This window comes from Eriocheir sinensis, chromosome 25 (assembly GCF_024679095.1).
Source record: "Eriocheir sinensis breed Jianghai 21 chromosome 25, ASM2467909v1, whole genome shotgun sequence".
Taxonomy (NCBI): Eukaryota; Metazoa; Arthropoda; class Malacostraca; order Decapoda; family Varunidae; genus Eriocheir; species Eriocheir sinensis.
The window spans coordinates 13153396-13178434 of NC_066533.1; the positions used below are offsets into that span (position 1 = coordinate 13153396).

General features: G+C 45.8%; 3 protein-coding genes across 7 annotated transcripts in view; 1 reads left to right on the forward strand and 2 right to left on the reverse strand.

The window, feature by feature from the left end:
- The window catches only part of LOC127003410 (lanC-like protein 3), a 6583-nt gene extending 6119 nt beyond the window's left edge, over nt 1-464 (reverse strand). Inside the window, exon 1 of the mRNA XM_050870032.1 lies at nt 98-464. Coding sequence (XP_050725989.1) covers nt 98-281 — 184 coding nt within the window. The 5' untranslated portion in view covers nt 282-464. The remainder of the gene's footprint in view (nt 1-97) is intronic.
- LOC127003405 (serine/arginine repetitive matrix protein 2-like) overlaps nt 1-17634 on the forward strand; it is a 17848-nt gene extending 214 nt beyond the window's left edge. Inside the window, exons 1-7 of one of the 5 annotated variants that reach the window (XM_050870011.1) lie at nt 62-198; nt 1957-2148; nt 3389-8390; nt 8574-8828; nt 9240-9320; nt 9465-9732; nt 16278-17634. In XM_050870011.1, the coding sequence (XP_050725968.1) occupies nt 151-198; nt 1957-2148; nt 3389-8390; nt 8574-8828; nt 9240-9320; nt 9465-9697 (5811 nt within the window). In that variant the 5' untranslated portion in view covers nt 62-150 and the 3' untranslated portion in view covers nt 9698-9732; nt 16278-17634. Of the gene's footprint in view, nt 1-54; nt 199-1065; nt 1193-1241; nt 1650-1956; nt 2149-3388; nt 8391-8573; nt 8829-9239; nt 9321-9464; nt 13703-16277 lie in introns of those variants that run through there. The other 4 variants (XM_050870015.1, XM_050870014.1, XM_050870013.1 and 1 more) reach the window with 4 other exon arrangements.
- Nucleotides 17635-19224: 1590 nt separating this feature from the next.
- Nucleotides 19225-25039, reverse strand: part of LOC127003406 (histidine decarboxylase-like) — a 41199-nt gene continuing 35384 nt past the window's right edge. Inside the window, exons 14-18 of the mRNA XM_050870016.1 lie at nt 24797-24996; nt 23140-23270; nt 21453-21626; nt 20768-20926; nt 19225-20433 (exon numbers count right to left, since the gene is read on the reverse strand). Of these exons, the coding sequence (XP_050725973.1) occupies nt 20198-20433; nt 20768-20926; nt 21453-21626; nt 23140-23270; nt 24797-24996 (900 nt within the window). The 3' untranslated portion in view covers nt 19225-20197. The remainder of the gene's footprint in view (nt 20434-20767; nt 20927-21452; nt 21627-23139; nt 23271-24796; nt 24997-25039) is intronic.

Here is a 25039-nt window from a genome sequence, read left to right on the forward strand (position 1 = left end):
GTGTCTGCCTCCTTGTGTTGGCGTCCCTGTGCGGCGTGTTGTGGAGGGTTCCCCGGGGCGTGGCTGCCATTGCGGGTGACCATTTAAAGCGTCTTACCCGTGGAGGGCGGCGGCGAGGGCGAGGGCGAGGTGGGGGACGAGGGCGAGGAGATGTGGAGGGAGGAGGAGGGCCGCGGAGGACGAGGCTGCGTTGCGGAGGTTCGGGCGACGCGTATTTCCTCCTCGGTGCTCACGTCACCGAGGGAGGCGTTGCAGCCCACGGGCTTTACGTGTATAAGCATTTCAAGGTGGCCAGTGGCGTGTGTTAGCCGGGAGGGAGGCGCGTAGTGGCGAGAGGCTTGGTGGCGTGTGGCGAACGTGTGATTGACTTGTTTTCCGTGTGTCCTGGCAGCCCCTCGGCGGCACCCTGGCCCTGCCCCGTGCCCTGTGGCGTGCTGACCAACTACTGGAGGATCATGAGCTGCAACCGTCCTCGAATTTACTTACACCGAATTTATAATGATTTGCAAGTTCTGCAAATGGCAAAGTTCCAAAATCAGTAAATTATATTATTCAGCAGACTTGAGGGGTCTATTTTATAGACAGACTTGGTTTCTGGGTAAAATGCTATTTTTTTTTGCCTGTGGAGAGTTATCATCACTGATAAATGGCTACAAAAGTGCTGGGTTAATTTTGGCAAGAACTTACTACTTTAGCAGGGTTAGGTTGCTATCCTAAGTGGCTCTATGTTACTGTTTCAAGAACGATTGGCCACTATCGGGTAGAGGTGGGGTTGTGTTAGTTTGTGAATAGATCCGGAGGTTTTGACAGCCTGTCTGGGGTAATTGGGACATGATCGCAGAGATAGTTATTCGTTTTAACAGCCACAGCATTGAGCTCTACCTGCAATGAGTTGACTTAAGGTCTTTCAGCTATTTTCTGGTGAATAAGACTTCACATTTCAAAGCTCCATACTTTACCCAAAAATAAATAGTCTGTCTAAAATAGATTGCTCAGGTCTGCTAAATAATCTCCTTAGCAAGTATTTACAGCATCATCGTAAAACATTTAATTGTTAAGATTGTTATTAGAATGATGGATCATGGAGATTGTCAAGTGTCTTGCTGAGGATGTTGAGGGTCATTTTAATGCAAGTGACCACTGACCTTGTTACCAAGCCCTGAAAAAGCTCTGCTCCAAGCCTCCCTCTCAGGTGAGCGGTATTCAAACGGCAGATTGTTGCCTCAGTGAGCAGCTGCTCACTGAGCACCCTCTGAGAGGGCAGCTCCCACCTGCTGGGTTACAAAAAGTGGATGCTGACCCATCCATTGACAAAACCTCACATGTTTTATATATTCATTTGTTTATTTATATTTTATTTTTTGTTTAAATGACCTGAAACTGGCAGGAAACTTCACAGTACAGATATACATGACATTGCAAAATCAAGAAAATTTAATGATATATATTTATATATGAAGTTCTTCGGATGATCTCAAGGAAGGGAAGGTGTGCTCATCACCATTCCTCCAGCAACAATTGTTTTCCCAATGTGAATAGATTGAAACAATACCCATGTTGTCCATTGCACTATGATTATGTATGACAGCATCCATACATGCTGAGTTTAAAAGATACTGCTGTAATCTTACGGTGATCACAGGGGCAAGGTAAGCATAATTAGGGGCCAAGAAGGTGTAGAAGGCAGGCTATTGCTGTAATTCATCAGCTTAACATAACATATTTGGTCAGGTTACTGGATTTTATTTTCTCTAGTTAGCCATGTAATATATCGTTTAATTTAGATAAAACTGATTGAGTGACACTTCTTAGAAGGATATTAATTTTAGAGATGTTAGTGGGTGTAGGTGTGAGTGTGAGTGAGTGTACATGCAAGCCTGTCATATGAGAAGCTAAAACCCCAGAGCACAGAGAGGTCACTAGAGCTCACCATTGCCACTGCTGTTCATTGTGCAGGAGGACAGAGATGAGGACAGTCAAGGCGGCAACAGTGACGACGAGATAGCTGAGCTCCGCATCCAGGCACTGCTGAGCAAGCGAGTCAATGAAGCTGAGGTGTCCCCAGCACGTGATCCACCCCAGGACATCAAACGCCACAACATCAACAAGCCTCTGCCCACTGGACGGCCCCAGGGATTCCGGCCTCAGGTGCGGATTGGGGATGCAGGAAGAAGAGGGAGGGAAAGAATAAGATACAGAAGTAACAGTGGGAAGGGCAGGTGGGAGAGTTAGAAGGGAAAGAATAAGATGCATAGGAAAGTAACATTTGAAAGGGCAGGTGGGAGAGTCAAGGGGGAGGAAGGAAAAGAGGAAGAGAATACAGAAAGCATGAGAGGAAAAGTGTGAGAGGGATTGGGGAGGGAGGGAGAGAATAGAGGGAAGGGCTAGATCTTTTCATGAGTAAGAGAGAGAAGAGATTGGATACACAGTAGCTCGGGGGAAAAGGAGAGAAGGAAACTGGGGACTGAGGGAAATAAGGAGGGGAAGGAGAGATTTGAGGGTTATAGAGGGAGGGAAGAAGAAAGCTAATGCAGGAGCAATAGAGAAGAGAGATGGCAGAGAATAATAGGGAGGAGAGAAAAAAGGGAGAATATACAAGTGGTGACTATTGTTGAATGGAAGGAAGGAGAAAAAGAAGGAAAGGCATTTCTTAGTTCTTGGCTTATCTCCTTATCTTATTTCACTCATTCTCCAATAATTTTCTTTACTCATCAATGTTTTTATTCTGTGATTCATTTTAATATTGCTGGGAGAATTGCTCTTATTGTACATCTACAAGCCTCTGTGTGTGTGTGTGTGTGTGTGTGTGAGTGTGTGTGTGGATGGCGATTAGTCTCTTCATCTGTCAGTCTTTCCTAATCACGACAAACTATTCTTTATCAAGTCTGTGGCTTGCTCAGGAAATTCAGGAAACATAAAGGATGACTGTATATTTTTACCTATGATAATTGTGCAGTTTTTAAGCAAATCACTGAAGGGATTTTGTTGTTTTATTCAAGTTATTGCATAGTCTATTTTGCCAGCTATATAGTTTACTCTTCTGTTTACAAATAGAATGTCAGTAATTTTGGTGTAATGGACAACATGGATGTAATTCAAAACTACTTGCTATGAAGGAGAATCTCACCATAGTCTTGCATGAAGTAGTGGCTCTTGTAGTTTTGTTTTGCTATTCTATCCCTCAATACAGTGTAGGAAAATTAACTTATTGCCTAATGACACCTGGGACTTTCCATTTTGATTTTCAGTATTTTACATGTCCTGTCATATTTTGAGTAATGATTTGCAGTAATGTACTCTGTAGACCAGTTATATGCCTGACGATAGAACTTTGATAGTTGATATCAAGTGAGTCATTAACATTGAGTACTTTGTGTTCTCTCCACAGAATTATGGGAAGAGCCACCCCATGGGCAACAATATAACCACCATCCCAGTACTTGGTGCCCAAAACTACAATCGGAACTTTCCACCACATTATAACAGGAACCAGGAGGGACATTACTTCCAGGGTGGTGAGGAACACTACTACCGGGGTGGTCGTGGGCAAGGCAGGGGCAGGCGGGGGTGGGGTAACAGGCAGGGTCGAGGGGGAAGGGGCGGTAACCAAGGCTACGGTGCCCCAGCCTCCCAGCCTATGCACGGTAAATCTTCTGTGAGTCAGCTCGTCCTGCCACAAGACAAATACTCAGCTAAAGCCTCTCCCGAACCCAGCAAAACAAAAGAAAAGATGAGTGCGAGGTGGCAGAGGATTCAGCGCTCAGACAGTGAGAGTGAGAGTGAGGACAGTGAGTCAGACAGCAGTGACAGTAGCAGTGACAGCTCAGGCAGCAGCAGTGGTAGCAGTAGTGGCAGCTCCAGCGGCTCTGAGTCTGAGAGTGAGACCAGCTCAGTCGAGAAGCGGAAGAACAACAAGGATGCCAAGAGGGACCCAGCTGTCGAGAGGAAGGCTGGGCCGCCACCAGGGGGCAGCGCCCGGCAGAGGCAGCAGTCCTCCAAGGGGCCTCAGGGCAAGTCTCCCACCCCTGGCCAAGACCTGAGGCCCTCACCCCTCAAGGCTCCTCCCACAGGCAGGAGAGGTTCAATCAGCCCCCCCAAGAAATACCCCTTCCCAGGCCAGGTGTCCCCACGCTCCTCCCTCAAGCGCCGCCCCTCTGCCAGTCCCCCCGGCCACAGGTCCTCCTGGGCTCCCCCTGGGTCCAAGGGGCCCTTTCATCAGCAGGGTTCCCGCAGTCCCCTTCCTGGCAGAGGGCCTCAAAAGAGTCCTGGCCGTGCCGGGTCCAGGAGTCCCACAGGAAGAAGGTCAAGGAGTCCTCTTTCTTGGGCTAAGTCGAGGGGGCTGCAGCGAGGCTCCAGGAGTCCTCTCCCCAGACTCAGGTCCAGGAGTCCCTACCCCAGAAGAGGCTCTCGGAGTCCCATCTTGAGGCGTGGCTCCAGGACCCCGCCGCCAAGAAGACTGTCAAGGAGTCCCCCACCCAGGGGCTCCCGCAGCCCCTACACCAGGCGGGGCAGCCGCAGCCCTTACACGAGGAGAAGTTCTCGCAGCCCCCCACCCAGGAGGACGTCTCGTAGCCCCCTTCCAAGGAGGTCCTCTCGTAGCCCCCTCCCCAGGAGGCTATCCAGGAGTCCCCATCCCCTGAGGCGAGGCTCACGCAGCCCCCTGCCGAGGCGAGGCTCCAGAAGTCCATTCCCCAGAAGATTCTCCAGTCGGAGCCCACCACCCAGGAGGGGGTCTCGCAGCCCCTTGCCCAGGCACAGCACAAGCAGGAGTCCGGGCCCTCGGAGGGGCTCTCGTAGCCCGGGTGGGAGGCTGCTCCCCAGGAGTGATTCACGCAGGTTGTCCCGAAGTCCAGTGAGAGGGAGGCTGAAGAGCCCCTACAGAGGCAGGAGCCGGAGCCCACTGCCCAGAGGAAGGAGTCGCAGCCCTGGCTCCCGGGGCAAGTCCAGGAGTCCAGCCTTGCGGAGGAGCCCCCTCCCCAGGCGGGGCTCCAGGAGTCCTCTGCTGCACCGAATGTCTCGCAGCCCCGGCTACCACAAAGGCTCGCGGAGTCCACTCCCTCTCCGTAGAGGATCACGTAGCCCAGGACTCCGCAGGGGATCAAGGAGTCCTTTGCCACACAGGATATCCAGGAGTCCTCTGGGAAGGAGGCACTCAAGGAGCCCCTTCAGGAAGCACTCGAGGAGCCCCCTCAGGAAGCTTTCCAGGACTCCTCTCAGAAACCATTCCCGCAGCCCCCTGTCGCGCCGGGAACCCCTGCCCCACAAGCTCTCCAAGTCTCCGCCCCCACACGGCACTAAGAGCCCTCTGCGCAGGCTGTCCCGCAGCCCCTTTCACCGCAGGCTGTCCAGGAGTCCCCACAGGCAGTTGTCCCGCAGCCCCCATGGCCGCAGGTATTCTAGCAGGAGTCCCCCACCCCGGCGGGTGTCCCACAGTCCCAGGCCACCCCTCAGGACCCAGCGGGGCTCCCCACTACAGAGGTTCTCCCGCAGTCCCCCTCTCCATCCCCTCTCCAGGAGTCCTGGCCCACGTCGCCTCTCCAGGAGTCCTCTGCCCCCTCGCAGGATGTCCAAGAGTCCTCCCGGCCACCTTCTGCCCAGGAGTCCGATCCTCCGCCGACACTCCAAGAGTCCCCTGGCCATGGGGAGGCCAAGGAACCTTTCCCCACACCACCCTAGAAGTCCCAGCCCCAGGAGGCTACTCAGAAGCCCCCCCCCAGCCTCCCACAGGTCCCACAGCTCTGAGCGCAGGCTTCCTCACTTCGCCCGGAGTCCAGGGCTGGAGAGGAAGAACACACTTGGTCCTGGCTTCAGAAGCTCCAAGAGTCCCGGGCCAGGGAGAGGACCGCCCATCTCCCTGCGGAGCCACAGTCCTCTGCCACGGTCCCCCAGCCCTGGCATAAGGAGGGACTGGAACCAGCGGGGTGGCAGGCGGTCAAGGTCACCTCCAGGCACCTTCAGGCGGTCCCTCAGTCCCTATGGCCGGCCTGCACGAAGCATGTCTCCGCGGTCCCGCATGGAGGGCATGCCCCCACCCCTCCTGGAGCGCTCTCCCAGGGGCACCTTCCACCGGCCCGGGTACGGCCGCCCCGGAGGGGAGGGAAACCTTCAAGGGGATAGGTTCTCACCCTCTGGCATCATGGTTCAGGACGGACGCCCCCATGGGTTCCCCAACGACTTCGACCACTTCCCTGGCCACAGGCCACCTTCACAGGGGCCCATAAATGGGGGACAACACTTCCAGGAGTTCAACAAGTCCGGCCCACCAGGTGGCCCGCCCTGGCCGCCCGCTGGGAGGAGGGATGCCAGGGACCAATTCTCCCCTGAGAGGCTCCTCCCAGACGCTGCCTGGCAGGGCCACTTCCACCAGCGGGACAGACCTGAGCCACACCTCTACCCTCACCCAGACCACCACTTTGGCAGGGACCAGCCATTTGGGTCCCCGGGCAGAGGTCGCCAAGGGCCCGGGGGCTTGCTGCCGCATGGGCGGGGTGGGCTGGGGCCCATGCACGGCCCCAGACGAGGGTCTCCACCGCGGCGAGGGCGGTCTCCCCAGTCCCTTCTAGAGCCTTCTGACAGGTTTGGTTGGGACCATCCTGCTCCCGGTGCTGCTCGCCACCAGATGTCACCGCCTCGGCCCCTCTTGCGGCCGCGCTCACGCTCCGGCTCACCATTCTCCGGACGCCAGCAGCCCTTCCCACCTGGTGGGAGAGGAGGCCAGATGTCCCCTCGAGGCAGAGGCAGTGCCATGATGGGGAGCCGCCGGGGCCCCAGGACGCCCCCGATGCCTGGCAGGAAGCTGTCACCTCCCCATCCTGGCCCCAGGGAAGGACTCAGATCACCCCGAGGACCCTCCTACCAGGATGCCAACAAGGCCCCGGGCATGCCTCAGAGGCCAGTTCCTCTGCTTCCACTCCCTCATGAAAGAACACAGCAGATGCGTGGTGGCCCTGGCCAGCCCCAACAGATTCGTGGTGGCCCTGGCCAACCCCAACAGATGCGAGGTGGCCCTGGCCAGCCCTTACAAGGCCGTGGTGGCCCTGGCCAGCCCTTACAAGGCCGTGGTGGCCCTGGCCAGCCCTTACAAGGCCGTGGTGGCCCTGGCCAGTCCTTACAAGCCCGTGGGGGTCCTGGCCAGCCCTTACAGGCTCGTGGTGGCCCTGGGCAGCCCCCACAGGGCTCCAATCCTCCTTCAGGAATGCGGCCTCAGGACGCGGCACTCCACAAGCAGCGTCCCCAGCCCCCAAGGGCACGGTCACCCCTCCTTGGGAAGAGAGAGGGCAAGCCAGCAGAGGAGGTCCGAGAAAGGCTGCGAGAGGAGCCAGGCGGCCAGCCTCAGCTTGACAAGCGAGACGGCCGCCGACACGAATCTCCAAGAAGGATGGACAACAAGCAGAGGTCACCAGCCAGAGACAAAGGCCTCGGGAGACCCCGAGAGGCCAGGAATGGGGAAGGTTCCTCCTCTAGGGGGAGAGGTAGCAGGAGTGGAAGGAGTCCCCCCAGCAAGACTCGGAAGCCTGCCGGGACAAAGGTGGAATCCGTCAGCAGCCGGCACCAGTCCAGGAGCCCCGGGGCCAAGGACCGAGTGGCCTCCTCCTCCTCCTCATGGGAGAGAAAAGAGTCTGGCCGGAACTCCCGAACAGGCAAACCAAGTAAAGGTGAAGGGAAAGCAGGCCAAGGCCAATCACCTCTCAGAGAAGGGCGCAATGGCAGCCCCTGGCTTGACCCCGTCACCCCGGAGAAGCAAGACCAGAACAGTGGAGACCGCCCCATCGCAGACTCTGGGGGGCGGGAGAGCGAGGACAGGCTGAAGCAGGAGGAGACCAAAAAGATTGAGACCTCCGAACCAACCACAGGAAAGGACAAGACAGAGAAAGTCAAAGAAGAAAAGGGGAAAATACCACAAGTAGACCAACTGAAGCACCAACCACAGCACAAGCAGCAGCAGGAGAAACAGGACAAGCAGGAGAAGCAGCAACAAACAGCAGTCAAGCAGGAAAACAAGGTGATGGAGGAGGAGAAAAAACATGACGCTCAACGGCGAAAGATGGAGAGCGGCAAGCCATCCTCCCAGCCTTCCCAGGAGCCCCAAAGATCCTCTCAGAAACCCTCCGCTGCACCCTCCAAGGAGGCGGAAGATAAAAAAATCAAGAAGGAAGAGAAAATAAAAGACGATGTGGATGATAGGCGGAAAAAGAAGAAAAAGAAGAAGAGCAGAGATGACGACGACGAGAAGGATTCCGTCAAGAGTAAGTCCAGCAAGAAGAAGAAAAAGGAAAAGAAGAAGAAGAAAGACAGTAAAAAGAAGAAGAAAAAGCACAAGAAGGCGGACACTGACACTGACGAGGAAGAGGAGGAGAAGCAGCCAGCACGCACAAAGAGTCCCAAGGAAGGTAAGAAGCACATCATTGATCTCCTCTCTATTAGCAGCAGTGTCATAGCCAGTTATATACGAAGGGAGATGTTAATGCTAGAGGTCCAGGTAAATTAAATGTAAAGTAAATGTGAGGAAAAGTAAGTAATTATTAAGTGTCTCAAAACTCAGGTAAACCTTCACCATTTCCTTCATCACTCAGGGAAGAAGAACAGCATAGACACAACAGACCTGCGGCACATGCTGAAGCGCAAGGCCACCACCGACACCTCCCTGGAGCGGAGAAGCAGCAGCGGCAAGGGCGGCAGCGGCAGTGGCAGCGGCGGCGGCGGCGGCGACAGCAGGGAGAGAGAGGGGGACAACAAGCGGCGCAGGAAGGAGAGAGAGGACAACCCCCCGAGGCAGGTCACCACTGGCAAGGGCAGACAAGCTGACAACAAGAGGAAGAAGCAGCACGGTAACTATTGCTTCTTATCTCTTTATATTAATCGAGTTACTGCCTCTTGTAGTGAGTTTGTTTTTCTTTTTATGTGCACAGTTATCTCAGTATCACTGGTCAGGTGACTTGCTGGGGCCTCCCATTATGTAGAGTGTCCTATACATAGTCTTTCACTGATTCCTTTATATGGGAAGGATCAGGTGAAAAGTTCGGACACTAGTTCCCAAGGTTTATATTATCTGTTTTGGGTTGCCTCTCAGAGGAAGGATGTGCTAATAAGGAATAAATATTCAGAGAATAGAAAAGTAAAGTTTTTACTTCATTCTCCATCCCATCAAAATTATTTCTTCATCACACATTAGTGTCAAATAGGAAAGATTGAGAATTAAGGACTGAGTAGTGACAGAGTGTGTTTTATTGTTCTCACAGAAGGGAAGCCTCTCCTGGTGACTGTCGGGTCTGGCGAGGACAGACAGGTCACCTCCGGCAAGAACTCATCAGAGCCAAGGGGTGAGTGTTCCTTGCCATCACCCCAAGTGTTGGGAGATAGTGCAAATCTGAATAGACTTGACAACCTGTACAATGATATCCTTGCTATTCCTTTGTACCTTTGTTAAGGGCATAGTTTGAGAAGTATGGTGTGGTCCCTTCCAGGCTCTGACAGTAAAGGCTCCCAGCGCTTGTCTGTCCATCTTCGTCTTGGCCCAGCAAAGAGCTCCTGGGATGAGAAGAAATCTGCCAGCAGTGCCCGAGGGAGCGGCGGCGGCAGCAGCGGTGGTGGGGGTGGCAGCGGAGGCAGGAACAGGAGGCGAGACAAGTCAAAGGGCCGACATGGCAGTGGTGGTGGTGGAGGCACCGGCAGCAACAGAATCAAGTTGAGGCGATGATGAAGGGGTGACTTTTCTGTCAGCTTGGGATGCAGGTAACGTCTCCTTGGTCTACTCCTCCTCCTCCCCCTCCTACTCCTCCTCCTACTCCTCCTCCTCCTCCTCCTGCCCTCCCTAGTGACTCAGGTCAAGGGGGCGAGTTCTATGCGGCATGGTGTTTGGTGAGGTTCTGGATATAGACAGAGAGACAGATGTGAGGGTAGGGAGGTAGGCTGGGGAGTGGCATTGTCCTGTATATATGATGAGTGTTAGCTGTTGTTTAGGAGAGTTAACAAGTGCACTACACCACACTTTTCAGTGGTAATGATTTAACTTTTCATTTTGTTTTACAGCTAACTTGTCAATGTAAATAATAACTCGTCACTGAATAATACTTCATCACATAACTCAAGTCTTTCAACTGTCTGTGATATATTAGTGATAAAGTAGTTTAGTAAAGTTATACATTTTAAGGTATGGTATGTTGACACAGGTGATACTTGAAGCCCAAGATATCAGATATGCTTAATATATCTCAGGAACTAGGTAATAATTAGTGTTAGTTTTTAATGAGGCAGGCTTTACTTTATATTTTGAGGGCAGTGTTTAGCATTGTGTGTGTGTCTGTGTCAGTGCAGTGTTCCAGGGACTCACACATTCATTTTCAGCAAATTTTCAGGGTTTCTACAAATATGGAAAGCATGTTTTAATGTTCTGAAGCCTTTAGCCAAGTATGAATGTCTGCCTAACATCAGCCAGCACATTGACATCAGGAAAACAACATAATGCAACTCAAGTAAATCATAGTATGGAAAACTCTTCTCGGTTGGAATGCAAAGTGTTTTGAAAAGCATCAAAGTTTCTCACTCAATCATTGTTTGAAAAAGAAAATATTGTGTAGTGTGAGTTGTGCATTTAATTTGCATCGCATCTTATAGTTCCACCTTTCTCGGCTTGAATTATGCACAAGGTGTAAAAGAAAGAAATTTGAAATTATGTGAAAATCATCCCTGTGATTGAAGTTCAGTGCGTGTCAGCAAAACATCAGCAAGAATATTCTGCCAAGAAAGTGAGGTGAAGAAAGGTAAAGAATTTTTTTTTGTTGGCTTGGATCAGTGATGAAGTGAAGAGCTTTGCAAGGCTGGCTGGCAACGCTTCCGGAAGATTCTTTCCATCAACCCATCACACTTGTTATATTAGGCAGTTCATTTGAGGGGTCCTCCGTGTTTTAAGGGGTGGGGGGCGAGGGATATGTTACTGTGTGTACAAAGACTACAAATGAACATTTTTAAGCTTTAACGTGACATGACGAGTGAAACAAAAAATTGTTTCCGTAACCATGTTACAAAATGTAGAAAATACAATTTATACTGTATTAAAATTTTCTTGGATGGCAGCTTGCCATTCATGTGGGTTTTAAAATGCAATTCAAAACAAATTTGCTCAAAGTACTTTTGTAATTTATTCTAAGGAGTTAATATTTCTTATTCATGCGTATTTATATCAGTTTCATTGATGTATGTCATTAAATCTTACAGGAAGTGTGGCATGAGTAGATTGATACTGTTGTTGAGTTATTTTATATTTATTATAATTTATTTTTGTTTATTCTGAATCAGAAATGTACTCGTGGTTGTTGATTTAACTTGTTCTCTGCTGAATGAACATGGGACATTTATATGTTTATTTTATTTTATTTATTTATATATTTATTTATTTATTATTTTTATAAGATTTTAGATCAGTGTGTTACGGCCTTTGCATAGAGATTTGCAGCTGGGAGCAACACTTTTTATAGTCCATTCCCCTCATCTGGATCCCGGGCTCCTCACCCAGCAAGTCTGGACACCTCTGATTGGCTGCTGGCAAGCAGGGTGTCTGACATCCCTGCCGGCCAGCACACTAGCATAGGTTCAGAAAATATTTAGATTACTTTACATGGGTCATCTGTTACACAGAATTGGTAAATTTTGTTGACCATTAGATCAAACAGTGAATTTGCAACTATAACATGATTTTTTAAACTTGATAGGGTAAAAACAAAGTATTTATGGTGAGTGGAAGTCAAAGAGTGACATTCAATGTATTTAGCACCTTATAATTATTATCAATATTTGCATCAATTATGGAGCCACTTTTAGATTAAAATGTTTGTTCTAGTACATAAAATCCTCCTGAATATAGGTACTTTCAGATATTAGATAAAGTGCAATGTAAGAAGAGACAAGGAAGACTTTGTGAAGATAGGTTTGAATATTAAATGTTGTTTCTTGACGTACTCACCATAATTACTTTTTTCTACTCAGCAGTTTTGAAACTTATGCCGTAGTTTTATAATCACTGCTTCATCTAATGTCAAAAATATTGCAATCTTGTGTATCAAACAAGCCAAGTAAAGAAATATGCATACTTTCTGATCCTCGGCTACAGTGTTGTGCGACAGATGTCAGACACCTGGCACCCAACAGCCATCAGCAGTGCCCTTACCTACTCGTCTAGGAATCCAGCCACTGCTGGGAATGGATTATAGTATTGATTGGGTCTTGTTTCATGATTTTGATCTATTTATCTGTTTTCCATAGATTAACTTTCAGCCTTCCAGTGAGTATCAAATGGCAAACAAAATAATATGGGTTAATTAATTTGAGTATTGATTTGTAAAATTGTCCGTTCCTTTTAAAAATTGTGAGAGTAAACAACACTTGAGTCTCCAAATAATAGCAATATGTTTATCTCCTGAGTGTGTGCAACATTATTCCAGTATAACTCAAAGTTCAGAGGTGTTCTTTTAAAAGACTATTGTGATAATGTATTGATATTATAAGTAACGCAAGTTCTCGTAATTACATGTCATAGATCTGTACTTATGATGAAAATAATTTTTTCCATCACTAATTTCCTGAAAACATTAAAGTTCAGTGCGAACTCTCATACACTTATTGTGTAAAGTACTACACATTTGTATATATTCAGGTCAAACCAGGACTGTTGTCTGCAGGCCACATGAAGTGATTTGTAAACAATAGTTACAACAAATGGTTGTTGCTTCATTTAGTTATTGTTTGAAGACACGCTTTAATTTCTATTATTGACAATTTCACCCTAAAATTTCATGCAGTAGACACTGGATATAATGGGGCATAAGACCCAGACATGTTTGTGTTGTACAAAATTGCACAAAATAAGTACATAAAATCAGTTGGGATTAACAGATTCAGCAGTGTGTATATTGGCAATAATGTATGCAGCAGAGGATATTAACACATTATAACTACATGCAGCAATTGATACGATCCTGGTACTATTGGTAAATGTGTGGGTAAATTTTGTGTATACAATAGCATTTTACTACACACTGGAAACTTACAGTAATTAACATGCCTTTGATGCTGCGTAGTAAAAAAAATGTGTAAATATCACATTATATCCGGTGCTTATTGCAATTTGGCATTATTGAATTAAATTCTTAAGAATTAAAGTTCTCCAATATTTTTTTAATCATAAACATATAAGTTTACTTCCTACTGAACTACTGCTTGTTCTGTTCTCCATCTTCTTAGTAACCCTGTGCAGTAGGCTCAGCAGGGTTGGCAACTGTGATTCCTTATAACAGCTAGTTAGTAGACAAGAGTCTGATTGCCTGATTAGAGGCTCTGCTCTTGATAATATTTCAGAGGCTTAGGTGAGTCTGTTTGCTTAAAACAGTCTCAAACAGCTAGACAAGTAAGTTCTGGCAAGAACATTCATAAGAACATTCATCAGTTTTCATGCAGAATTATTACAGTAGAAGATTGAGTGTGAGTGAAGTCAAGTGAAATCAGTTTTTCAGTATTTAAATTTCTGGTGTTTAATGGAAATGTTTAGTAGAAAGTTTCTAAATTGCATGCATGACAGCAGGCTTTATTGGTCACACAACAGCAAATATATATATATATATATATATATATATATATATATATATATATATATATATATATATATATATATATATATATATATATATATATATATATATATATATATATATATATATATATATATAAGAACATAAGAACGCAGGAGTCTACAAGAGGCCGGTAGGCCTGTACGAGGCAGCTCCTTTAATATATATATAGAGAGAGACAGAGAGAGGGAGAAAAAAAGAGGGACAGTATTCAACAGTAGTTGTTAAGATTGTTATTTACTGTATTTTTTCCTATATTTAAGGTGATGATGAGTGCTTTAGTCTCATGAACAGTCATATGAACGTTTGTACCGTACATCAGTGTTTGGTTTAGCAGAGTTTTAACGCCCTTCATAATACTGCATGCAGAGATTTTAAGTATGTTAGTGGCTACCAGAGAACTAAATTCACCAGCAAGCAGCCCTTTTTCAAAGCTTTCTTTTAACTGGCAGTCTTGTGTATTTTTTAACTGGCCATTTAGTTGTTTAGAGGTCATAATAGTCCTGGATAAGAGTGCTTGTGTTCAGACATACTTCTGTATCTACATCATGTTCCTCATGACCACTGGTAACCTTGCCTTTTCTACTTGCATATATATATGACCTTTGACCATCATGGTCTAGACCAGGGCTACTCAACCATTATGAGCAAAGGTCCAGTTAGACAAGTACAAATGTATGCAGAGATCCGATTAAATATTGTAGGGACCCCCTCAGCTCAGAGACAAAAAAAATAATTTTTTTATTGAAGAAGTCCTAGTGGATTCTTTCTTGCAAGTGTTCCTCCTTGACTGATTGGCCTACAGTCAGGCAGGAAAAATATACTGCAAAATCATACTAGACCACCATAATCAGTTATATTTTTTACTTTGCTGGACTTTTTAACTTCCAGTAAGGTCCTCATAGACCGAGGGGCACCTCAGTTGCCGCCAGTTAGCTGGTCTAGACAACCTCCAAGGCCCACAGTCATGTGTGTAGGACTGTAACAGCCTTTCGTTGCCTACTAGAGAGTATTTGTCACCATTCACTTATATCTATGCTAAATGGTGACTGCATTGCTGGGTTCATTGTTACTCAGAATAGTCCCTTCTGCTAAAGGAGAAGGGATTATTAACATTATACAAAGCAGTAAGGGTGAGTTTTGGATTTACATAGCTTTCAGTGCACAGCTGGTATTGTTCCTGGCCAGAAGTCTGCCATATTCAGAAATTAATTTACCTGGGCACCAGGCTTGCTGGACAGAAGAGTGAAATATATGCTAATGCAGACCAATACTTGTTGAAGAGTGTTTACAAACCGAATGTAAAATTGTATTTGATAGATTATACATATAATTATTTTTTATACATGAAATAATGGCACTGTGGTATGATATAGGGTCATCATCATCCAGAGTATATGCTAATATATATTCCATAATTTCATTATTGCCATTTACATCATCATTCGTAACAGGGGTTTCCAATCTCATGTGAGTTACATCAAGTTCTTGTAAACCCTCAATATGGCCATAAAGTTTTTAGCATATTTTACAAATTATACAAAAACCTTTAATAAATATTGACATGTAAAGTGAATGACAAGGACCCTATTAAGCAATTACAAGATAACCATGAAGCAGAGATTGGGAACCGCTGTATGTTAGGGTAATGTCAGTTCATGAACTTACCAAGTGAATAATTTGAAACATTTTGTATTGATGAAGTAGACCTCCAAGGACTGAGCCCAAGATGGTGAATGCTACAGCCAATGAATTGCTTTGAGGTGTGGCACTTTGTTTCCATATAGAGCAAATCTGTTTGGTTACATTGGTGAATCTCAAATTAGAATATGAGAAAAGTGAATAGTGCAGAAATTGAAAATATCCTTCTGATCCACACAAAATAAAAAAAGTAGAAATAATGGAAATTATATCAGTGCTTCGTTATTGTGTTGAAAGCCAGTGATGAGCTATCTTGAAAGAACTCGAAGGAGGTAAATTGTGGCCTTCAGGAAACAAAACTACTAGTCATGATAATATGGCCTTTGCAGAACACTATTTATTCACTCATAATATATATATATATATATATATATATATATATATATATATATATATATATATATATATATATATATATATATATATATATATATATATATATATATATATATATATATTCCACTTTGTCAATGATTCATCAAAACTGTTCATGGTAGTAAAATACCACTCATCCAACTCACCCCATAAACTTTAGCAACACATTATTTTACAATCATAGTAGAGATTGTCTTTCGGTACAAAGTGATTTATTGAGAGTGCGGTGTTACCTTATATGTTGATTCTTTCAGTGTTTATTGGAGCAGGTTACGCTCGGTGTTAAGTTATGTGGCCCAAACTCTGTACCTGATAAGTTAGTTGCACTGCAAAGTTCTCAAGCATCTTTGCAGTTTAGGAGGAAATCCCTTTCCTCGTTTAAATTATATTAAACATGTACAAGTACTGTGTATGAACTCATTCGTACTGTTGTGCAAGCATGTACAGTTTTGATGTGCTCGGTGTACCAATTTTGTGATAATCTGTTTTGAGCAACTTGTGTGAGTAATCATTATTTTCTCCCACAGTTCTCTGGAGGTGCGACTCACTGACCATATGCATCTGCCATTCTTGTCTTTGCAGTTTCTAGGTCGGCGTGTTGCTGGTCTCCCCCCACATGAGTTGGGTGGTTCCCAACCCACTCTTCTGTACCTGGGCCATGTCCCTGCCTCAGTGCTAGCGTGCCAGCCACAAGTGTGTGACAGGGGACATGTTTGTGTACATACTTAAGCTCTAGTTGTAAGGATAGGAAAGGTTCCACTTCATCAAGTCACCACACATTTCACTATCACCATGAATCATATTGCATTAGCTTTGTGGTTTGCCATAATCCATACAGTGTGTGTGTGTGTGTGTGTGTGTGTGTGTGTGTGTGTGTGTGGGCATGGGGGTGTTTGTGTGTACCTGTGCATGTGTGTGTGTGTGTGTGCGCGTGCACCTGTGTGTGTGTGTGTGTGTGTGTGTGTTTGTGTTTGTGTGTTTATGTGTGTGTGTGTGTGTGTGTTTATGCATGTGTGTGTGTGTGTGTGTGTGTGTGTGTGTGTGTGTGTGTGTGTGTCAGTTTACATCTGCATACTCACTGTTTGGTTCTAGGGTATTTTACATTATGTTTCCTAAATAATTTATTTTTTTCATTAGTAAAGTAAAGGGATTATAGGGAATGAGTTACATAGCCAAAGACTGTGATGATAATTTGAATGTTTTCAACTTGTCAAGTTGATGCTAGCAATCATGTTACTTGTAAGGTTATGCCAGCTTTCTGCCTTAAGCCAGGTTTTTGGTCAGTTTTGAAACATTGCCATTTTAGGTTTCTGGTTTTGCAGTTTATCAGTCTAACAAAATGCTCAGTTTACTTAGTATTATGGCTATGTATAACATAATGGTGCAGAAAACTGTCAGTTAGCAAGGATTTAGTTTGAAGAACTGATTGGGAATGTGGAGAAATTCTTGCTTCATAAAAATATCTTCAACCAATATCAGTGATAAATCACGTTGTTTGGAATGTTTCAACTTATTTTTTATATTCTTTTGCCTTTAGGTAAATCAGTCTGGCTTGATGTGAATAGATTCTTTGAATCAGATTTTTTCTGTTCCTTCAAATACGCTCAGAAACCATCTCCAAGGAAGGCGTTGACATGCATTAACATTAATCATACTTGATTTCTGCACCAGCTTGCAAGACTAGGTTGTGCATGTATGTGCTGTGCATGGAGACTTGGATGTGATATTTCATCATCATAGTCAGCTCTCAGTCAGTCCATACATAATTTAATTTTTCTTCAGTAATCTGGTGCAAGGACGCCAGATTAGTGCCAGTAAAAGCATCACTTGCCATGTTAGTGTTGCTAGGAATTATGTCAAAAGGGTTATTATTATATATGTACAGACTACTTAGTTTGAATGTCACCTGGATGAGCCATGAGTAAAATATTTGATAATTTCTGTTTTCACTCATTACCTATGGAAGGTGTTCAGTAGTACCTGATATGCAGCATAAGTATATTAGCCTCCTCTTGATGCTATTTAACTGAAGTTTGAGGAAGAGGAAACTAAACATTGTGTCTGGAGGTTAATTATGTAACTTGCATAGGATTAAAAAGAGGAAATGGGGAGGTTAGTTATGTAACTTGCATAAGTATTAAATGGAGGAAATGGAATTTTCTAGCCACAGGCAGTAAAAACAGAATTAGTTTTCAGTTCTATTATTATTATTATTAGACTTTGTGTGTAATCATAAACCATGGAGGAAAAAAAGTACAATATTCCCCTGTTACAGCCATACTAACCGTTACTCTGTCTTGTTATAACAATGAAATGGGATATCACAATTTTGCTTCATTCAGCGGATGGTAAGCAGACAGGCCATCCAAGTCATGCATGTTAAAAGGGGGAGCAGCAGGAAGCCAACAGGAACATGGAGCACAGCAACGGCAGGAGAGCCGGAATAAACCTTGACAGCTTGCCTGGCCCACACTGGACACAATAACTATAAGCAAGCAACGTGGCGGCACAAGCAAATAACAATGTGAGGATAAATAAAGCGTCGAAACTCAAGTGGCGGTCACATTTTATACAATAACTGATGAATCAAGATTAGGGTCCCATTGCACTCACTGAAAACATCAGCAATCAGTCTTGTGTCAATTGGTGTCCTGGCAATCAGGGGTTAATCAGGGCATTCATTCGGGGTCAGCTAGGGCAATCAGTCAGGGTCAATTAGGGTCCCAGCAATCAGTTAGGGTCCCGGTAATCAGTCAAGGTCAATTAGGGTCCCAGCAATCAGTTAGGGTCCCAGTAATCAGTCAAGGTCAATTAGGGTCCCAGCAATCAGTCAGGGTCAGTTATGGTCCCAGCAATCATGCAGTTAGGGTCCCAGCAATCAGTCAGGGTCAATTAGGGTCCCAGCAATCAGTCCGGGTCAATTAGGGTGCCAGCAATCAGTCAGGGTCAATTAGGGTGCCAGCAATCAGTCCGGGTCAATTAGGGTCCCAGCAATCAGTCCGGGTCAATTAGGATCCCAGCAATCAGTCAGGGTCAATTAGGGTCCCAGCAATCAGTCAATTAGGGTCCCAGCAATCAGTCAGGGTCAATTAGGGTCCTGCAATCAGTCAGGGTCAATTAGGGTCCTGCAATCAGTCAGGGTTAATTAGGGTGCCAGCAATCAGTCAGGGTCAATTAGGGTCCTGCAATCAGTCAGGGTCAATTAGGGTCCTGCAATCAGTCAGGGTCAATTAGGGTGCCAGCAATCAGTCAGGGTCAATTAGGGTCCTGCAATCAGTCAGGGTCAATAAGGGTCCCGTTGAACTCACTGAAATCAACACGGCAATCAGTCACAACAGCTGAGGTACCGAGGATGGACGCGTTGAGGTTCGCGGTAAACTCTGCCCCACAGCACTCTGGCAGCCACTACACCCGGCGAGCCACACTTAAAGCACCACACAGTTACTATACATCGGGATAACCACCGGGGACAGGACGACACTAAGCACACGCGGACAGCAGCCACCGTCACTTGAAGCCCTACCCAAGACGTGAGTCCCGGCCATTTTTAATTAATCTAGTTTACATTATTTATCCTACAGCAGCGGTAACGTTAGGAGCACGGAGCAGGAACAACAGTAGCAGTAATATTAGTAGTAGCGGCACTAGTACTAATAGGAGTAGCACTAGTAATAGCAGTAGTAGTGGAAGGGGGAGTCACAATTATAACTCGGCATCGTCTGTTTTGAAGAGTCAACCCAGACGCTTTTATACACGAATTTCACTTATACGGCGTAAATGCAAGTATTTCATGAGTCAGTGCAGCGTTCTCGTGCATTCAAGACTTTACCTCACACAGACACTCCTTTTTTATCATTCCGGCAATAAAAAAAAGAAAATAACTCTGGGGTAGCGGGTTTCGAGATATCTAGGAATTAAGAACTATACCTGCAAGAAGGCTGATCATTGCATGGGACCTACCGTGGACTGTCCCAACGCCATACATGTGTCTACCTTGCTTCTAAACTGTGACCCGCGGCGAAGTCACTGAGTTCTGAATAATGGACAGAGGAGTGAAGAGTGCGCACAGATTAATCCTTGCAATGTTTCATCTAAACAGCTCGAGGTCTTTCTTTATAGCTACCTCTTCCTTACTTAATTATTTTGCCTCACCGCTGAATATATAGATAACCCGACCATAGAGACTCAAAGGAACAAGCCACCTCGACATCTCATCTCGAAAATACAGTTAGATAGATAGTACAGAACCCACATTGCGATTTCAGCCTCTAGTACAACTCGCAAAATCCCGAACGTTCTAAGAGACAATAAACGTGCGATATAGCTGCAACACACACACACACACATACACACACATACACACACACACACTGCTAACATAATAGTGCGGAAGCCTAACATGAGAATCAACCTCTGCAGCATCACGAGAGAGAAACTGACACAACGCAGCGCTATAATCTCTCTGGAGCGCCTTAACATTCCCTCCCGTCCTCTCTTCCAATCTACTGCACGGTAATCGGGGCGCCACACTTGTTGCAGCGGTAGAGATGCCCCTCCACCCTGCCGTTGATCGCGCGGGATTCCTTTGTTGTATCTGTCTCCGGGGAGGATGACTCGCCCTCCCCCTCCTCGATGGCGTCCTGCTGAGTGATGCCCTTGAGGTCTGGGGTGGTGATGCCCTCGTCCACACTTCGGGAGCGGCCGCGGGAGGGACTGTTGGTCACGTCGGTCTGGACGCCTGAAGGAGGAAGGGAAGATTCATTGGTCCATATTCTTAAACGTATCGGATTAATTTCCCATTACGACTATTTCCCAAAGCCACACAGAAGATTAACCGGGATTTTATGGGTGATTATTCCCGTTCAAGATGCAGAAACCGGTAAAACTATCACTAGGAGCAAAAAACAGTCCATGAAAATCCCAGAAACTTCTACGAGAGGCTTTACTAATTGGCGTACTGAGGTGGGACCGTGGGGCGACGTTTAATAATACAGGCTATTGTTTGCGATGAAGACGAATCAAATAATAATACTCTCTCTCTCTCTCTCTCTCTCTCTCTCTCTCTCTCTCACCGGTGTCGTGGTAGTCGGGGTTCTCGAGGCTGTTCTCCCTCATGGTGGGCATATCGCTGGGCCTCGCGGACTGCACCAGGGTCGTCACCAAGTCCATGCGGGAGTCCAATGAATACTGCTTCCCCGCCATCAGCATCCCGCGAATACGCCGACGCATGGCTGGAGGGAGAGCGGAAGGAGGAGGAAATGAGTTTATGACACAGTTATCCATGCTGAAGTGAAGGAATAAAGCCTGATATTTTAAACGTCGTATTGATATTCATGGCTATGTCGGTAGTTTGGCTTTTTAGTTCCATTTTCGGGAAGCAGTTAGTTAGATATAGTAGATTTTCAGGTTTAAGTCGACATTTTACAAACTCAGTCGTAAAAAGTGTTATAAAAAATCTACAAAACCAACTTAATTTACCTTGAAAAACGGGACAGAGAGACAAATTAGCCACGTTTTTTTGTCAATAAATACTAATATGAACGCTTACATCGAAATTGGAAGCTGGAGGCACAAAATAAAAGTGAGTGGAAGAGCTTGGGAGAGGCCGATATCCTGCAGTGGAATGTTACAGGCTGCTGCTGATGATGATGATGACGACGTTTAAATAAATCAGGCGCATGAGTTAAAAGAGGAACAAGACATATTTCACATTTCAACTATTTTTTCCTTCCATTATCGTATTTACCCTTGACTTACCCTTGCCGGGGGAGTCCTGGACGTCGAGCTTGAACTGCTGCAGCTTTTTGGCGAACTCGAAGAGAACGTCATTGTTGTCGAAGATGGCGGCGAAGGAACCGTTGACGATCTTGGGCGACATAGGCGAGTTGGCGAGGAGCAGCGAGGTGCCGAAGTCAGGGTTCTTGCGCGTGTCTGTTGCGGAGGATTCGGTGAAGTTACGAAATACAGCGAGAAAAAAATGAAAAGGCAAAAGACAAAAAACATATATAAAAAAAAGCGAGTGAGGGAAGACTTGGCACAGCGAGAAAAAGACGAAAAGGCAAAAGACAAATGCATATATAAGAAAAAAGGCGAGTGAGGGAAGATTTGGTACAGCGAGAAAAAGACGAAATAAGCAAAATACCAAAATATATATAAGAAAAAGAAAACAACAGCAACGAGTGGTGAAGAGATAGCCCATAACGGGAAAAAGAGGAAAAAGCAATAGCACAAAACCAATATGATATAAAAGCGAGTCATGAAAGATTTGATAAAGTAACTGGAAACTTCACATCTCCTCTCTCGCTAAATCAGCTTCCTCGAGGTTGGGCGTTCTGTATCGTCTCCGCCAGTTCTTCTCCCCCGCGCAGTTGCTATCCATATACAGGGGCCTTGTCCGCCCTCGTATGGAGTATGCATCTCACGTGTGGGGAGGCTCCACTCACACAGCTCTTCTGGACAGAGTGGAGTCTAAGGCTCTTCGTCTCATCAGCTCTCCTCCTCCTACTGATAGTCTTCTACCTCTTAAATTCCGCCGCGATGTTGCCTCTCTTTCTATCTTCTATCGATATTTCCACGCTGACTGCTCTTCTGAACTTGCTAACTGCATGCCTCCCCCCCTCCCGCTGCACACGACTTTCTACTCATGCTCATCCCTATACTGTCCAAACCCCTTATGCAAGAGTTAACCAGCATCTTCACTCTTTCATCCCTCACGCTGGTAAACTCTGGAACAATCTTCCTTCATCTGTATTTCCTCCTGCCTACGACTTGAACTCTTTCAAAAGGAGGGTATCAGGACACCTCTCCTCCCGAAATTGACCTTTCTTTCGGCCACCTCTTTTGATTCTTTTTTGGAAGCAGCGAGTAGCGGGCTTTTTTTTATTATTGTTTTTTTTTTTTGTGCCCTTGAGCTGTCTCCTTTGTTGTGAAAAAAAAAATAACGAGATGGCGAGAAAAAAAAGGACCAAAAGACCAAAATAGAAAAAAAAGGAAGTTCGGTTAGATTTGGTAAAGTTACGAGAGGTGGCAAAAAAAGGCGATAAGAAAGATGTAAGAAAAAAAAACGAGCAAGATAAGATTTGGTAAAGTAACGAGATGTAGGGAGAGGAAAATATAGAAAAAGATAATAGGCTTAACCCCTTGACTGCGGATTTCCTACAAGAAGACCTCACCAAGCTACAGAGATGGAACAAAAAGTGTCTGCTACAACTCAATGAAGAAAAATGTAGTCATGCACCGTGGGAGGGGAAATCCAGCATACTAATACCACATGGGAAACACTCCACTATCCACCACAGAGGCAGAGAAAGACCTGGGACTCGATTTTACCAGGCTACCAGTGAAGGCCAAATCCGTGACATTCGCAGCGTACGGGTTAAAAGCAAAATACTCCCTAAAAAGATATACTAAGAAAAATAAAAACAAGTAAGGTAACAATACCTACCCTTGAGGAACACCTTAGCCTTGTGCTCCTCCGCGGGGGTCTTGGACAGCACCTCGGAGGTCACTGCTCTGATGATGGTCCAGTCCCGCGAGAGGTCATCCACGGTGGTGTATGTCGAGGTCACTGTGAACCTGAAGGGCGACGGGGAAAGGTCATATTGGAAAGTGTAAGGGGGAAAAGAACTTGTAGAAAAGGAAGAAAATGTCAGAGGAAGAATTATGTAGAAGATGAGAAAAGAGAACAATAACAACGTATAGAAAAGGGGAAAAAAATCGAAAGGGGGAATTTGTAAAGGATGGAGAGAAAAGGGAAAATCAAGAACGTGTAGAAATGGAAGAAAAGGTCAAAGGAGAATGATTACGGATAAGATAAGATAAGAACAGGAGCGTATTAAAATGGGAGAAAAGTCGAAAGGAGAGGATATGGGATGAGGAGATAAGGAAAGTGCAACATCGTACGGAAAAGGAAGAAAGGGTCGAAAGGGGAACAGAAAAAGAGCGTATTAAAAAGGAAGAAAAGCCGAAAGGGGAACAGAATAAAGGCGGTTTTACACCTGGCTATTCCTGGTCGGCAATACAGCCGCGACGTGCTGCCGGCAGCATTTTTGGTCTGGGTCTGGGAGCCCTTCTCGCGGCAAGTTCTCTGCAGTTGAGCGTGTCCGTCTTGTATTGCCGACTGGCGGCTGGGTAAACAACATGTCAACGCCAATAAAACAAGAAATGACAGATGCAGATAACAAGATATGGAGCCGGGAGGCCGAGGTGGCATTGCTAGAGGAAGTAGGCAGCATTGACACTTGTGGGACCCACAAGATAAGCTCTACAAGGCAGAGTCTGCGCAAAACAACTTTTGAGAGAGTGGCAGCAACATTGCGGGAAATGTTTATCTCTTTGCGAGATATCGAAGGAGGTAAGGAACGATTATTTTCGTGTATTATATAATCACACTATGTAATGCCTGGGGGTTGCGATGGCATGTTCCTCCCTTCTCCTTTGTTGTTGTTAAAAAAACAATCAATCATCAATCATCAATCTACTATACTTAAAATTTACTTAAAGTATTTTAAAAATATTATTATACTAATGGGTTTTAAACCATTGGTTTTAGTTATTGGTAGTAGATAGTAGCCTAGGGTTGAGGTGATGAATTGCATTTACTAGCAGTTTACGTCTTGATGCTCCCGGGGGCTCCTCCCACGTGTGAAGGTACTTGCTCCCGAGAGCACCCAGCCGGTCTAGCCGCTAGATCGTCGCGGCTGTATTGCCGGCCAGGAATTGCCACGTGTAAAGCCGCCTTAAAGGAAGAAAAGGAAAGGGGAACAGAATAAGGAACAGAATAAAGGAAGAAAAGGAAAGGGGAACAGAATAAGGAACAGAATAAAGGAAGAAAAGGAAAGGGGAACAGAATAAAGGAAGAAAAGGAAAGGGGAACAGAATAAGAGCGTATTAAAAAGGAAGAAAAGCCGAAGGGGGAGGATACAGTATGAGAAGATAAGGAAAGTGCAACAGCGTACAGAAAAGGAGGAAGGGGTCGAGAGGGGAAGATGTTAAGGATAAGAAGATAAGTGAAGAAAAACAACGTGTAAAAAATAAAGAGTTGCCTCCTTAACTGGGGAAAAACAACAATAATAACACCAGCGGACGGAAGCATGGCACACCTGATCACGTATTTCCCCTTGAGGCAGGCGGGGACGCAGTGCAGCTTCCCCGTGGAGTTGATTTTCTTGAGCAGCTTCTCGGTGAGGTCGTTCTCCCCCTTGAGCCTGAACACCACCATGCCCAGGTGCCGCGTGGCCGGGATCTCGAACCGCGGGTCAGATTTCACGAACGCCTCGAACTTCTGGGCCATGCGAACTCCCTGCGCCGAAGGAAACATTGGAGACATTTATTAGTGATCATAG